This window comes from Heptranchias perlo, chromosome 7, assembly GCF_035084215.1.
Source record: "Heptranchias perlo isolate sHepPer1 chromosome 7, sHepPer1.hap1, whole genome shotgun sequence".
Taxonomy (NCBI): domain Eukaryota; kingdom Metazoa; phylum Chordata; class Chondrichthyes; order Hexanchiformes; family Hexanchidae; genus Heptranchias; species Heptranchias perlo.
Window position 1 is genome coordinate 82274165 of NC_090331.1, and position 13324 is coordinate 82287488.

The window sequence follows — 13324 nt, forward strand, 5'->3', positions numbered from 1 at the left end:
CTAGCCCAGGGGCACTGATGCTAACTGCTCTGCTCTACCACTGAGCCACAGTAAATATTAAAGTATAACACAAGTTACAACTTTGAGGATTGTCTTACCTTGAAAATATGCACATTGTTTCCTCCACTCCTCAGGTTGATTAGTGGAGCTCTGTTGAGATGTTGTTGGATTTAAACTTGTGTTTACACTCAGCTGCTCATGGAACTGAGCCTTTCGTGACAGTAAATGAACAAAAATAAAACTTGAATGTAACAGTCTTATTTTTAATGGTTATTAGTGGTTGTACGTTTTAAAGTGTGAAATTAGTAATAAACAGAGCAACAAGTATTCTTATTGGGGATTGGGCAGGAAAGTAGATTTGAGGTTGAAGATCAGCCATGATCTGATTGAATGGCGGAGCAGGTTCGAGGGGCCGTATGGCCTACTCCTGCTCCTATTTCTTATGTAAGTATGAATAAGCACTGTGCACAACCTTGATTTGTACTCTGATACACAGTGGATCAGTCACACATTTATACTGTCTGATACACTCTGGATCAATACCACATTTATACTGTTTGATACACACTGGATCAATACCACATTTATACTGTTTGATACACACTGGATCAATACCACATTTATGCTGTTTGATACACTCTGGATCAATAACACATTTATGCTGTTTGATACACACTGGATCAATACCACATTTATACTGTCTGATACACTCTGGATCAATACCACATTTATGCTGTTTGATACACTCTGGATCAATAACACATTTATACTGTTTGATACACTCTGGATCAATACCACATTTATGCTGTTTGATACACACTGGATCAATAACACATTTATACTGTTTGATACACTCTGGATCAATACCACATTTATGCTGTTTGATACACTCTGGATCAATACCACATTTATACTGTTTGATACACACTGGATCAATACCACATTTATACTGTTTGATACACACTGGATCAATACCACATTTATGCTGTTTGATACACTCTGGATCAATAACACATTTATGCTGTTTGATACACACTGGATCAATACCACATTTATACTGTCTGATACACTCTGGATCAATACCACATTTATGCTGTTTGATACACTCTGGATCAATAACACATTTATACTGTTTGATACACTCTGGATCAATACCACATTTATGCTGTTTGATACACACTGGATCAATAACACATTTATACTGTTTGATACACTCTGGATCAATACCACATTTATGCTGTTTGATACACTCTGGATCAATACCACATTTATACTGTTTGATACACACTGGATCAATAACACATTTATACTGTTTGATACACTCTGGATCAATACCACATTTATGCTGTTTGATACACTGGATCAATACCACATTTATACTGTTTGATACACACTGGATCAATAACACATTTATACTGTCTGATACACTCTGGATCAATACCACATTTGTGCTGTTTGATACACTCTGGATCAATACCACATTTATGCTGTTTGATACACACTGGATCAATAACACATTTATACTGTTTGATACACTGGATCAATACCACATTTATACTGTTTGATACACTCTGGATCAATACCACATTTATGCTGTTTGATACACTCTGGATCAATACCACATAGTGGGTAGATGATAATTATTGAAACAAGGAGCTGATCCGTTCTTCTCCCTGTCTCCTGAGCCACTGGGACCTGCTCTGCTTTGCCAATTTTTGTCCTTCCATTTCTATCTGCTTCATCGCCATGCTCTCTGCTGTTCACACTCACTCTCTGCTGTTCACACTCTCTCTCTCTGCTGTTCACACTCTCTCTCTCTGCTGTTCACCCACTCTCAGCCGTTCACTCTCTGCTGTTCAAACCCTCTCTCAGCTGTTCACACTCTCCATCTCTGTTCACACTCTCTCTGTTCACTCTCTCTCACAGCTGTTCACACACTCCCTGCTGACTCTCTCAGCTATTCACTCTCTCTCTGTTCACTCTCTCTCTCTGCTGACACTCTCTCAGCTGTTCACATTCTCTGTTCACACTCTCTCTCTGCTGTTCACACTCTCTCTCTGCTGTTCACACTCTCTCTCTGCTGTTCACACTCTCCCTGCTGTTCACTCACTCTCTGCTGTTCTCACACTCTGCTGGTCACACTCTCTGGTCACACTCTCTCTGCTGTTCACTCACTCCCTGCTGTTCACCCACTCCCTGCTGTTCACCCACTCCCTGCTGTTCACACTCTCTCCCTGCTGTTCACCCACTCCCTGCTGTTCACACTCTCTCTCTGCTGTTCACACTCTCTCTCTGCTGTTCACACTCTCTCTGTTCACTCACTCCCTGCTGTTCACACTCTCTCTCTGCTGTTCACCCACTCCCTGCTGTTCACACTCTCTCTCTCTGCTGTTCACACTCTCTCTCTCTGCTGTTCACACTCTCTCTCTCTGCTGTTCACTCTCTCTCTCTGCTGTTCACTCTCTGCTGTTCTTTCTCTCTCTGCTGTTCACTTTCTCTCTCTGCTGTTCACTCTCTCTCCCTGCTGTTCACTCTCTCTCCCTGCTGTTCACACTCTCTCTCTGCTGTTCACACTCTCTCTCTGCTGTTCACCCACTCCCTGCTGTTCACCCACTCCCTGCTGTTCACACTCTCTCTCTGCTGACACTCTCTCTCTGCTGACACTCTCTCTCTGCTGTTCACACTCTCTCTGTTCACTCACTCCCTGCTGTTCACACTCTCTCTCTGCTGTTCACCCACTCCCTGCTGTTCACACTCTCTCTCTCTGCTGTTCACACTCTCTCCCTGCTGTTCACTCACTCCCTGCTGTTCACTCTCTCTGCTGTTCACTCACTCCCTGCTGTTCACTCTCTCTCTCTGCTGTTCACTCACTCCCTGTTGTTCACTCTCTCTCTCTGCTGTTCACTCACTCCCTGTTGTTCACTCTCTCTCTCTGCTGTTCACTCTCTCTCTCTGCTGTTCACTCTCTCTCTCTGCTGTTCACTCTCTCTCTCTGCTGTTCACTCTCTCTCTCTGCTGTTCACTCTCTCTCTCTGCTGTTCACTCTCTCTCTCTGCTGTTCACTCTCTCTCTCTGCTGTTCACTCTCTCTCTGTCTCATAGATGTCTTAAAATTTCTTTAATTTCTCTCATTAATATGAGACAATAACGGCATAATATTATCTTGTGCATGCGCAAGTGTGTGTGTACATGTACTTAGCGTGTGTATAAAAATCAGCCCTTGTATATGTAAGCAGCGTTTCTCTGACTGAAGTGGGAATGCTCAACCCTCACAATTGCAGCCGGAGGCTGTCTGGTTATAGTGAGAGGCGCCAGCAAAGAGATTTTGAACCTCCACAGTTGTCCTCGTTACTCAGTCCCATTCTCTACCAACACTGGTCTCCTTCATTCAATCCTCCGTTGGTGCCTCGAGACCCAGAAGCTCTATCAACTCAAAGTACGAGAAGACCCAGGGTCTGGTGATGTTTTGTGCCCGCTCCAGACCGGTGAACTCCACTAACATGTCGCGGCGAAACTTGAGGTCACGTTCCATCAGCCCCTTCTGACTGTAAGAAGACAGCAAACTGTTAGTAACAGGCAGCGAGGAGAGAGTGGGGAGCAGGCAATGTGGGGAGAGTGGGGAATGGGAGCAGGAGGAGACAGTGGGGAATGGACAGCGAGGGGAGAGTGGGGAATGGACAGCGAGGGGAGAGTGGGGAATGGACAGCGAGGGGAGAGGGGGGAATGGGAGCAGGAGGAGACAGTGGGGAATGGACAGCGAGGGGAGAGTGGGGAATGGACAGCGAGGGGAGAGTGGGGAATGGACAGCGAGGGGAGAGGGGGGAATGGACAGCGAGGGGAGAGGGGGGAATGGACAGCGAGGGGAGAGGGGGGAATGGACAGCGAGGGGAGAGTGGGGAATGGGAGCAGGAGGAGACAGTGGGGAATGGACAGCGAGGGGAGAGTGGGGAATGGACAGCGAGGGGAGAGGGGGGAATGGACAGCGAGGGGAGAGGGGGGAATGGACAGCGAGGGGAGAGGGGGGAATGGACAGCGAGGGGAGAGGGGGGAACGGGAGCGAGGGGCGAGTGGGGAACGGGAGCGAGAGGGGAACGGGGGCGAGTGGGGAACGGGGGAGAGTGGGGAACGGGAGCGAGGGGAGAGTGGGGAAAGGGAGCGAGGGGAGAGGGGGGAACGGGAGCGAGGGGAGAGGGGGGAACGGGAGCGAGGGGAGAGTGGGGAAAGGGAGCGAGGGGAGAGGGGGGAACGGGAGCGAGGTGAGAGTGGGGAACGGGAGCGAGGGGAGAGTGGGGAACGGGAGCGAGGGGAGAGTGGGGAACGGGAGCGAGGGGAGAGTGGGGAACGGGAGCGAGGGGAGAGTGGGGAACGGGAGCGAGGGGAGAGTGGGGAACGGGAGCGAGGGGAGAGTGGGGAACGGGAGCGAGGGGAGAGTGGGGAAAGGGAGCGAGGGGAGAGTGGGGAACGGGAGCGAGGGGAGAGGGGGGAACGGGAGCGAGGGGAGAGTGGGGAACGGGAGCGAGGGGAGAGGGGGGAACGGGAGCGAGGTGAGAGTGGGGAACGGGAGCGAGGGGAGAGTGGGGAACGGGAGCGAGGGGAGAGGGGGGAACGGGAGCGAGGGGAGAGGGGGGAACGGGAGCGAGGTGAGAGAGTATTGAACAAGCAGTGAGGGGAGAGTGGGGTATGGGAAAGAGGAGAGAATAGGGAACGGGAATGAGGGGAGAGTGGGGAACGAGGAGAGAGTGGGGATCGGGAGTGAGGAGACAGTGGGGATCGGGAACGAGGAGACAGTGGGGATCGGGAACGAGGGGAGAGCTTGGGGAACGGGAACGAGGGGAGAGCTTGGGGAATGGGCAGCGAGGAAGAGAGTAGGGTTGTGGTTAGGTCATACCTGAAGGAAGGAAGGGGTTAGGTCGTACATGAGGAAAGGTCGGAGTTTGGTTGTACCTAAGGGAAGGTCGGGGTTAGGTCGTACCTGAGGGCAGGTGAGGGTTAAGTTGTACCTGAGAGCAGATGGCGTGGGGTCTGTGTCCTAATGTAACTGCCTCACATGCAGGGCCAGGTGGTCAGGCTGTACCTGGGGTAGGTGAGGTTAATGGTAGTCATGTGGTTCTGGTCCACCAATCCCGTGGTTGTGAGCTCAAATCTCACCACGGCAAGTAACATAGGTAATTCAATTAAACCAGTAATTTATGGACTGGCTCCAGATAAATGACCATGAAATTTGTCGGATTGTGATTAAAAACCCAACTGGTTCACTGATGACCTTCTGGGGAAGGAACCTGTCACCCTTACCTGGCCTGGGCCAACACATGACTCCAGTCTCACGCTACATGATTGACTCTTAATGCCCTCAGGGCAACTAGGGATGGGTAATAAATGGCCTTGCCAGTGTTACCCAAATACCAGGAACAAAAACAAATAAACACATAAATCAAACAGAAAGTGGAAGGTTTGCTGTCTCAGGGCATGAACCACACAGCTTCTACTGCAAAACGCACTGAGAAACCAGCACTGAGTGAGAGGCAAATCCCTATCAACAGAGCTTGGGGTGGAAGTCAGCCCCTCATTTAAGAGACTAGTCTGAGTGTACAGTGCTTTTTTTTTTATTCATTCATGGGATGTGGGCGTCGCTGGCAAGGCCAGCATTTATTGCCCATCCCTAATTGCCCTTGAGAAGGTGGTGGTGGGCCGCCTTCTTGAACCGCTGCAGTCCGTGTGGTGACGGTTCTCCCACAGTGCTGTTAGGAAAGGAGTTCCAGGATTTTGAACTAGCGACGATGAAGGAATGGCGATATATTTCCAAGCTCTATGGGTACGGGCTCAGTCTGGGTTAATAGGGTCCCAGGGATATGGGTTCAGTCTGGGAGTACAGTGCTCTATGTGTACGGGACCAATCTGGGTGTACAGCATCCCATGGGTATGAGTCCAGTCGAGGTGTACAGTGTCCCATGGATATGGATCCAGTCTATATGTACAGTGCTCTCAGTGTCTGGGTCCAGTCTGGGTGTGGAGTGCTCTCTGTGTATGGGTCAATTTCAGAGAGTATAGTACTCTATGGATAAGGTCCAGTCTGGGTGTACAGTGCTCTATGGATAAGGTCCAGTCTGGGTGTACAGTGCTCTCAGTGTCTGGGTCCAGTCTGGGTGTACAGTGCTCTCAGTGTCTGGGTCCAGTCTGGGTGTACAGTGCTCTCTGTGTATGGGTCCAGTCTGGGTGTACAGTGCTCTCAGTGTCTGGGTCCAGTCTGGGTGTACAGTGCTCTCTGAGTGTGGGTCCAGTCTGGGTGTACAGTGCTCTCAGTGTCTGGGTCCAGTCTGGGTGTACAGTGCTCTCAGTGTCTGGGTCCAGTCTGGGTGTACAGTGCTCTCAGTGTCTGGGTCCAGTCTGGGTGTACAGTGCTCTCTGTGTGTGGGTCCAGTCTGGGTGTACAGTGCTCTCAGTGTCTGGGTCCAGTCTGGGTGTACAGTGCTCTCTGCATATGGGTCCAGTCTGGGTGTACAGTGCTCTCTGTGTCTGGGTCCAGTCTGGGTGTACAGTGCTCTCTGTGTGTGGGTCCAGTCTGGGTGTACAGTGCTCTGTGTGTGGGTCCAGTCTGGGTGTACAGTGCTCTCTGTGTACATATGAACACACAAATATATGAATTAAGAGCAGGAGTAGGCCCTTCGGCCCCTTGAGCCTGCTCTGCCATTTGATAAGATCGTGGCCTCAACCCTACTTTCCCATCTACCTACTATAACCTTTGACTCCCTTCTTAATCAGGAATCTATCTAACTCAGCCTTAAAAATATTCTATGACCCTGCCTCCACCGCTCTCTGGGGAAGGGAGTTCCACAGAATCACTATTGCTCCAGTCTGGGTGTACAGTGCTCTCTGTGTATGGGTCCAGTCTGGGTGTACAGTGCTCTCTGTGTATGGGTCCAGTCTGGGTGTACAGTGCTCTCTGTGTGTGTGGGTCCAGTCTGGGAGTACAGTGCTCTCTGTGTATGGGTCCAGTCTGGGTGTACAGTGCTCTCTCTGTGTATGGGTCCAGTCTGGGAGTACAGTGCTCTCTGCATTTGGGTCCAGTCTGGGAGTACAGTGCTCTCTGTATATGGGTCCAGTCTGGGTGTAAAGTGCTCTCTGTGTCTGTGTCCAGTCTGGGTGTACAGTGCTCTCTGTGTGTGGATCACTGTGATACTCACCACATTAAGGACACTGCTTCTTGCCTCGCCTCTTCCATCAGCCACGTGCCTCTCTCTTGCTCGTTCCTCCGTCGCTCCTCCAGCTCCTCCCTCACTAGCTGTTCTTCAATTCGCTTCTTTCTCAGATATTCCAGCCTTTGCGCTTCGTCCATTCCCATCAGGAGCTGGGTCTCCTCTTCCAGCTGCTCCTGGCGCTGCCTCTGCAGTCGCACGGCCTCCTCTGAGGATGGAGCAAGGTGACAAACACAGGTTGCTGACGCACCATTCTCCAGCCTCTCTCCCTCATCCCTTTCGCCCCAGTATCCCTGCTTTAACTCATATCTCGCTCCTCCAGGTGAGGCCTCCTTGCTGGGTTAAACTTCTTAAGGCACTCGCTGGTCTCCTGAACCTCCCCAGGTGGCTGATCAGCGTTGGCTGGATATTCAACACTGGAGGTCATCGCAGCATAGCCCGATCCCTCGGGGTCATTAGTGTGACCCAACAGAAGTGATAAAAAACAAGGAGTGTGATAAGTTAAATGTGTGTTTAAAACAACTTCAGGGCATAAGGGCAGGACAGGGTCTATTGCCCAGTTAAAAGTCCTATACACACAACTTAAGAAATAAAACAAGTGAATTAGAAGCACAAATTCAGCTTAAAGGGGATGTAATGGCCATCACTGAGACCTGGCTACAAGCTGGGCTTGACTGGTGATCAATATTCCAGGTAATAAGGTCTTTAGAAAGGACAGGGAAATTGGAAAAGGAAGAGCAGTAGCAATATTGATAAAAGACACTATTACAGCATTAGAAAGAGGGGATATCAGTAAGGGTGAGCAGGCAGTAGAAACTCCAAGGGTAGAATTGAGGAATAGAAATGGATGCAAGACTTTGGTGGGAATTGTTTATACACCTCCTGGTAGCAGTGATAAAGTAGTGGGATACATCAACAGGGAGATCAGAGAAGCAGTTGCAAAAACAGAGTAGTTATAATGGGAGATTTTAATTTTCACAAAGACTGGAGGAAGCAGAACAGCTCAAGTCCCAAAGGCAGTGAGTTTCTTGAGTGTATTCAGGACAGTTTTCTGGAACAATACGTTCCTGAACCAACAAGAGAACAGGCCATCTTAGATTTAGTGATGAGCCTGAATTAGTCATGAATCTAACGGTAAGGGAGCACCTGGTTAACAGGGACCATAATATAATTGAATTTGATCTTAGGTTTGAGAGGGAGAAGGTGAGTCACGAACCAAAGTTTTGGAGGGATGAGGCAGGAATTGACCACAATAGACTGGGCAGAACTATTAAGGGATAAAACTACAGGTGAACAGTGGGAGGTGTTCAAAAAAGTATTTGGTAGAATACAAGACTGTACATACCCTTAAAGGGCAAGAGCTCTACTGGTGTAATTAAACAATCTGGGTCAAGAAGGGAAGTGAGAGATAGTATAAAAAGTAAAAGAAAGGCAAAGATCAGTAGAGATCCCGCATACTGGGAGAGACATAGAGAACAGCAAAGGGATAGAAAGAACGGAGTGAGAACTGCAAAAAGGGAATATGAGAAAAAACTTGTGAGGAATATCAAGGACAACATTAATAAAGGTTTTTACAATAATATTAAGAGAAAGAGGGTGATGAAGGGTAATGTGGGCCCCTTAATGACAGACGCAGGTGATACTGTAATTGGAAATCAGGAAACGGCAGACTTAATAAATAACGACTTTGTATCAGTCTTCACAGGAGAGGATGAGGATAAAATACCAGAGATACAAGGAAAACTAAAAATTAATCAAGGGTCAGCTAGCCCAGCCCAGCCCTGATTGGCAATCGAACCCTTGGGTCTTTCTTTACTTACTGTGATTCACTGCTTTTGGAAGAGCCTGTATTTCTGGGCGAAGCACCCAGCTTTAGCATGACCTGAAGTGAAGGTGTCTCAACTCTCACTATACCGTGGGGAATATTAGTGCTTTTGCAATCACTCTCACCTCCATCCTCCAGCCCTCTCTCTCCCTTCTCCAACCCTGCTCCAGCGCCCCCCTCCCCAAATTCCAGCTCCCTCTCTCCCCCCGCTCCAGCCCCCTCTCACCCGCTGCTCCAGCCCTCTCTCTCTCACCCGCTGCTCCAGCCCTCTCTCTCTCACCCCGCTCCAGCCCCCTCTCTCTCCCCCCGCTCCAGCCCTCTCTCTCTCTCCCCCCGCTCCAACCCCCTCTCTCTCTCCCCCCGCTCCAGCCCTCTCTCTCTTTCCCCCCGCTCCAGCCCCCTCTCTCTCTCCCCCCACTCCAGCCCCCTCTCTCTCTCCCCCCGCTCCAGCCCTGTCTCTCTCCCTCCGGTTCCAGCCCCCTCTCTCTCTCCCCCTGCTCCAGCCCCCTCTCTCTCTCCCCCTGCTCCAGCCCCCTCTCTCTCTCCCCCTGCTCCAGCCCCCTCTCTCTCTCCCCCTGCTCCAGCCCCCTCTCTCTCTCCCCCTGCTCCAGCCCCCTCTCTCTCTCCCCCTGCTCCAGCCCTCTCTCTCCCCCTGCTCCAGCCCCCTCTCTCTCTCTCCCCCCTGCTCCAGCCCCCTCTCTCTCTCTCCCCCTGCTCCAGCCCCCTCTCTCTCTCCCTCTGCTCCAGCCCTCTCTCTCTCCCCCTGCTCCAGCCCCCTCTCTCTCTCCCCCTGCTCCAGCCCCCTCTCTCTCTCCCCTTGCTCCAGCCCCCTCTCTCTCTCCCCCCGCTCCAGCCCTCTCTCTCTCCCCCTGCTCCAACCCCCTCTCTCTCTCCCTCCCCTTGCTCCAGCCCCCTCTCTCTCTCCCCCCGCTCCAGCCCTCTCTCTCTCCCCCTGCTCCAGCCCCCTCTCTCTCTCTCCCCCCCTCTCTCTCTCTCTCCCCCCGCTCCAGCCCCCTCTCTCTCCCCCTGCTCCAGCCCCCTCTCTCTCCCCCCTGCTCCAGCCCCCTCTCTCTCTCCCCCCTGCTCCAGCCCTCTCTCTCTCTCTCCCCCCTGCTCCAGCCCTCTCTCTCTCCCCCTGCTCCAGCCCTCTCTCTCTCCCCTGCTCCAGCCCCCTCTCTCTCTCTCCCCCTGCTCCAGCCCTCTCTCTCTCTCCCCCTGCTCCAGCCCCCTCTCTCTCTCCCCCTTGCTCCAGCCCCCCTCTCTCTCTCCCCCTCCTCCAGCCCCCTCTCTCTCTCCCCCTGCTGCAGCCCCTCTCTCTCTCCCCCTGCTCCAGCCCTCTCTGTCTCTCCCCCTGCTCCAGCCCCCCTCTGTCTCTCCCCCTGCTCCAGCTCCCTCTCTCTCTCCCCTTGCTCCAGCCCCCTCTCTCTCCCCTTGCTCCAGCCCCCCTCTCACTCTCTCCCCTGCTCCAGCCCCCTCTCTCTCTCTCCCCCTGCTCCAGCCCCCTCTCTCTCTCTCCCCCTGCTCCAGCCCCCTCTCTCTCTCTCTCCCCTGCTCCAGCCCCCTCTCTCTCCCGTTGCTCCAGCCCCCTCTCTCTCTCTCCCCCTGCTCCAGCCCCCTCTCTCTCTCTCTCTCTCCCCCTGCTCCAGCCCCCTCTCTCTATCCCCCTGCTCCAGCCCTCTCTCTCTCCCCCTGCTCCAGCCCCCTCTCTCTCTCCCCCTGCTCCAGCCCCCTCTCTCTCTCCCCCTGCTCCAGCCCTCTCTCTCTCCCCCCTGCTCCAGCCCCCCCTCTCTCCCCCTGCTCCAGCCCCCCCTCTCTCTCTCCCCTTGCTCTGGCCCCCTCTCTCTCTCTCCCTTGCTCCGGCCCCCTCTCTCTCTCTCACCCTGCTCCAGCCCTCTCTCTCTCTCTCCCCCTACTCCAGCCCTCTCTGTCTCTCCCCCTGCTCCAGCCCCCTCTGTCTCTCCCCCTGCTCCAGCCCCCTCTGTCTCTCCCCCTGCTCCAGCTCCCTCTCTCTCTCTCCCCCTGCTCCAGCCCCCTCTCTCTCTCCCCCTGCTCCAGCCCCCTCTGTCTCTCCCCCTGCTCCAGCTCCCCTCTCTCTCTCCCCCTGCTCCAGCCCCCTCTCTCTCCCCCTGCTCCAGCCCCCTTCTCTCTCCCCTTGCTCCAGCCCCCTCTCTCTCTCCCCCTGCTCCAGCCCCCTCTCTCTCTCTCCCCTGCTCCAGCCCCCTCTCTCTCTCTCTCCCCTGCTCCAGCCCCCTCTCTCTCCCGTTGCTCCAGCCCCTCTCTCTCAGTCTCTCTCCCCCTGCTCCAGCCCCTCTCTCCCTGTCTCTCTCTCCCCCTGCTCCAGCCCCCTCTCTCTCTCCCCTGCTCCAGCCCCCTCTCTCTCTCCCCTTGCTCCAGCCCCCTCTCTCTCTCTCCCCCTGCTCCAGCCCCTCTCTCTCTCTCCCCTGCTCCAGCCCCCTCTCTCTCTCTCTCCCCTGCTCCAGCCCCCTCTCTCTCTCCCCGTGCTCCAGCCCCCTCTCTCTCTCTCTCTCCCCCTGCTCCAGCCCCCTCTCTCTCTCTCTCTCCCCCTGCTCCAGCCCTCTCTCTCTCTCTCCCGCTGCTCCAGCCCCCTCTCTCTCTCCCCCTGCTCCAGCCCTCTCTCTCTCTCCCCCTGCTCCAGCCCCCTCTCTCTCTCCCCCTGCTCCAGCCCCCTCTCTCCTCTCCCCCTGCTCCAGCCCCCTCTCTCTCTCCCCCCTGCTCCAGCCCCCTCTCTCTCTCTCCCCCTGCTCCAGCCCCCTCTCTCTCTCTCCCCCTGCTCCAGCCCCCTCTCTCTCTCTCCCCCTGCTCCAGCCCCCTCTCTCTCTCTCCCCCTGCTCCAGCCCCCCCTCTCTCTCTCTCCCCCTGCTTCAGCCCTCTCTCTCTCTCCCCCCTGCTCCAGCCCCCTCCCTCTCTCTCCATCCCCCCTGCTCCAGCCCCCTCTCTCTCCCCCCCTGCTCCAGCCCCCCCCCTGCTCCAGCCCCCCCTTTCTCTCTCCCCTTGCTCTGGCCCCCTCTCTCTCCTCTCCCCCTTGCTCCAGCCCCCTCTCTCTCTCCTCCCCTTGCTCCAGCCCCCCTCTCTCTCTCTATCCCCTTGCTCCAGCCCTCTCTCTCTCTCTCTCTCTCTCCCCTGCTCCAGCCCCCTCTCTCTCTCCCCTGCTCCAGCCCCCTCTCTCTCTCCCCCTGCTCCAGCCCCCTCTCTCTCTCCCCCTGCTCCAGCCCCCTCTCTCTCTCCCCCTGCTCACAGCCCCCTCTCTCTCTCTACCCTTGTTCCAGCCCCCTCTCTCTCTCCCCCTGCTCCACCCCCCTCTCTCTCCCCTTGCTCCAGCCCCCTCTCTCTCTCCCCCTGCTCCAGCCCCCCTCTCTCTCTCTACCCTTGTTCCAGCCCCCTCTCTCTCTCCCCCTGCTCCACCCCCCCTCTCTCTCTCCCTTGCTCCAGCCCCCTCTCTCTCTCTACCCCCCCTGCTCCAGCCCCCCTCTCTCTCTCCCCCTGCTCCAGCCCCCCTCTCTCTCTCCCCCTGCTCCAGCCCCCTCTCTTTCCCCCCTGCTCCAGCCCTCTCTCTCTACCCCCTGCTCCAGCCCCCTCTCTCTCCCCCTGCTCCAGCCCCCCTCTCTCTCTCCCTGCTCCAGCCCCCTCCTCTCTCTCTCCCCCTGCTCCAGCCCCCTCTCTCTCCCCTGCTCCAGCCCCCCCTCTCTCTCTCCCCCTGCTCCAGCCCCCCTCTCTCTCTCCCCCTGCTCCAGCCCCCTCTCTCTCTCCCCCTGCTCCAGCCCCCTCTCTCTCTCTCTCTCCCCCCTGCCTCCAGCCCTCTCTCTCTCTCCCCTTGCTCCAGCCCCCTCTCTCTCTCCCCTTGCTCCAGCCCCCCCTCTCTCTCTCCCCCTTGCTCCAGCCCCCTCTCTCTCTCTCCCCTTGCTCCAGCCCCCTCTCTCTCTCTCCCCTTGCTCCAGCCCTCTCTCTCTCTCCCCTTGCTCCAGCCCCCTCTCTCTCTCCCCTTGCTCCAGCCCCCTCTCTCTCTCCCCCTGCTCCAGCCCTCTCTCTCCCCTTGCTCCAGCCCCCTCTCATCTCCCGTGCTCCAGCCCCCTCTCTCTCTCACCTTACTCCAGCCCCCTCTCTCTCTCCCCTTGCTCCAGCCCCCTCTCTCTCTCTCCCCTTGCTCCCAGCCCCCTCTCTCTCTCTCCCCTTGCTCCAGCCCCCTCTCTCTCTCTCCCCTTGCTCCAGCGCTCTCTCTCTCTCTCTCTCTCTCTCCCCTTGCTCCAGCCCCCTCTCTCTCTCCCCCTGCTCCAGCCCTCTCTCTCCCA

At 55.0% G+C, this 13324-nt stretch overlaps 1 protein-coding gene across 1 annotated transcript in view; it reads right to left on the minus strand.

Annotated features, from left to right (window-relative positions):
- Positions 1-159: 159 nt before the first annotated feature.
- Positions 160-13324, minus strand: part of LOC137323391 (uncharacterized protein KIAA2012 homolog) — a 20788-nt gene continuing 7623 nt past the window's right edge. The window contains exons 4-5 of the mRNA XM_067986871.1: positions 7181-7400; positions 160-3544 (exon numbers count right to left, since the gene is read on the minus strand). Of these exons, the coding sequence (XP_067842972.1) occupies positions 3388-3544; positions 7181-7400 (377 nt within the window). The 3' untranslated portion in view covers positions 160-3387. The remainder of the gene's footprint in view (positions 3545-7180; positions 7401-13324) is intronic.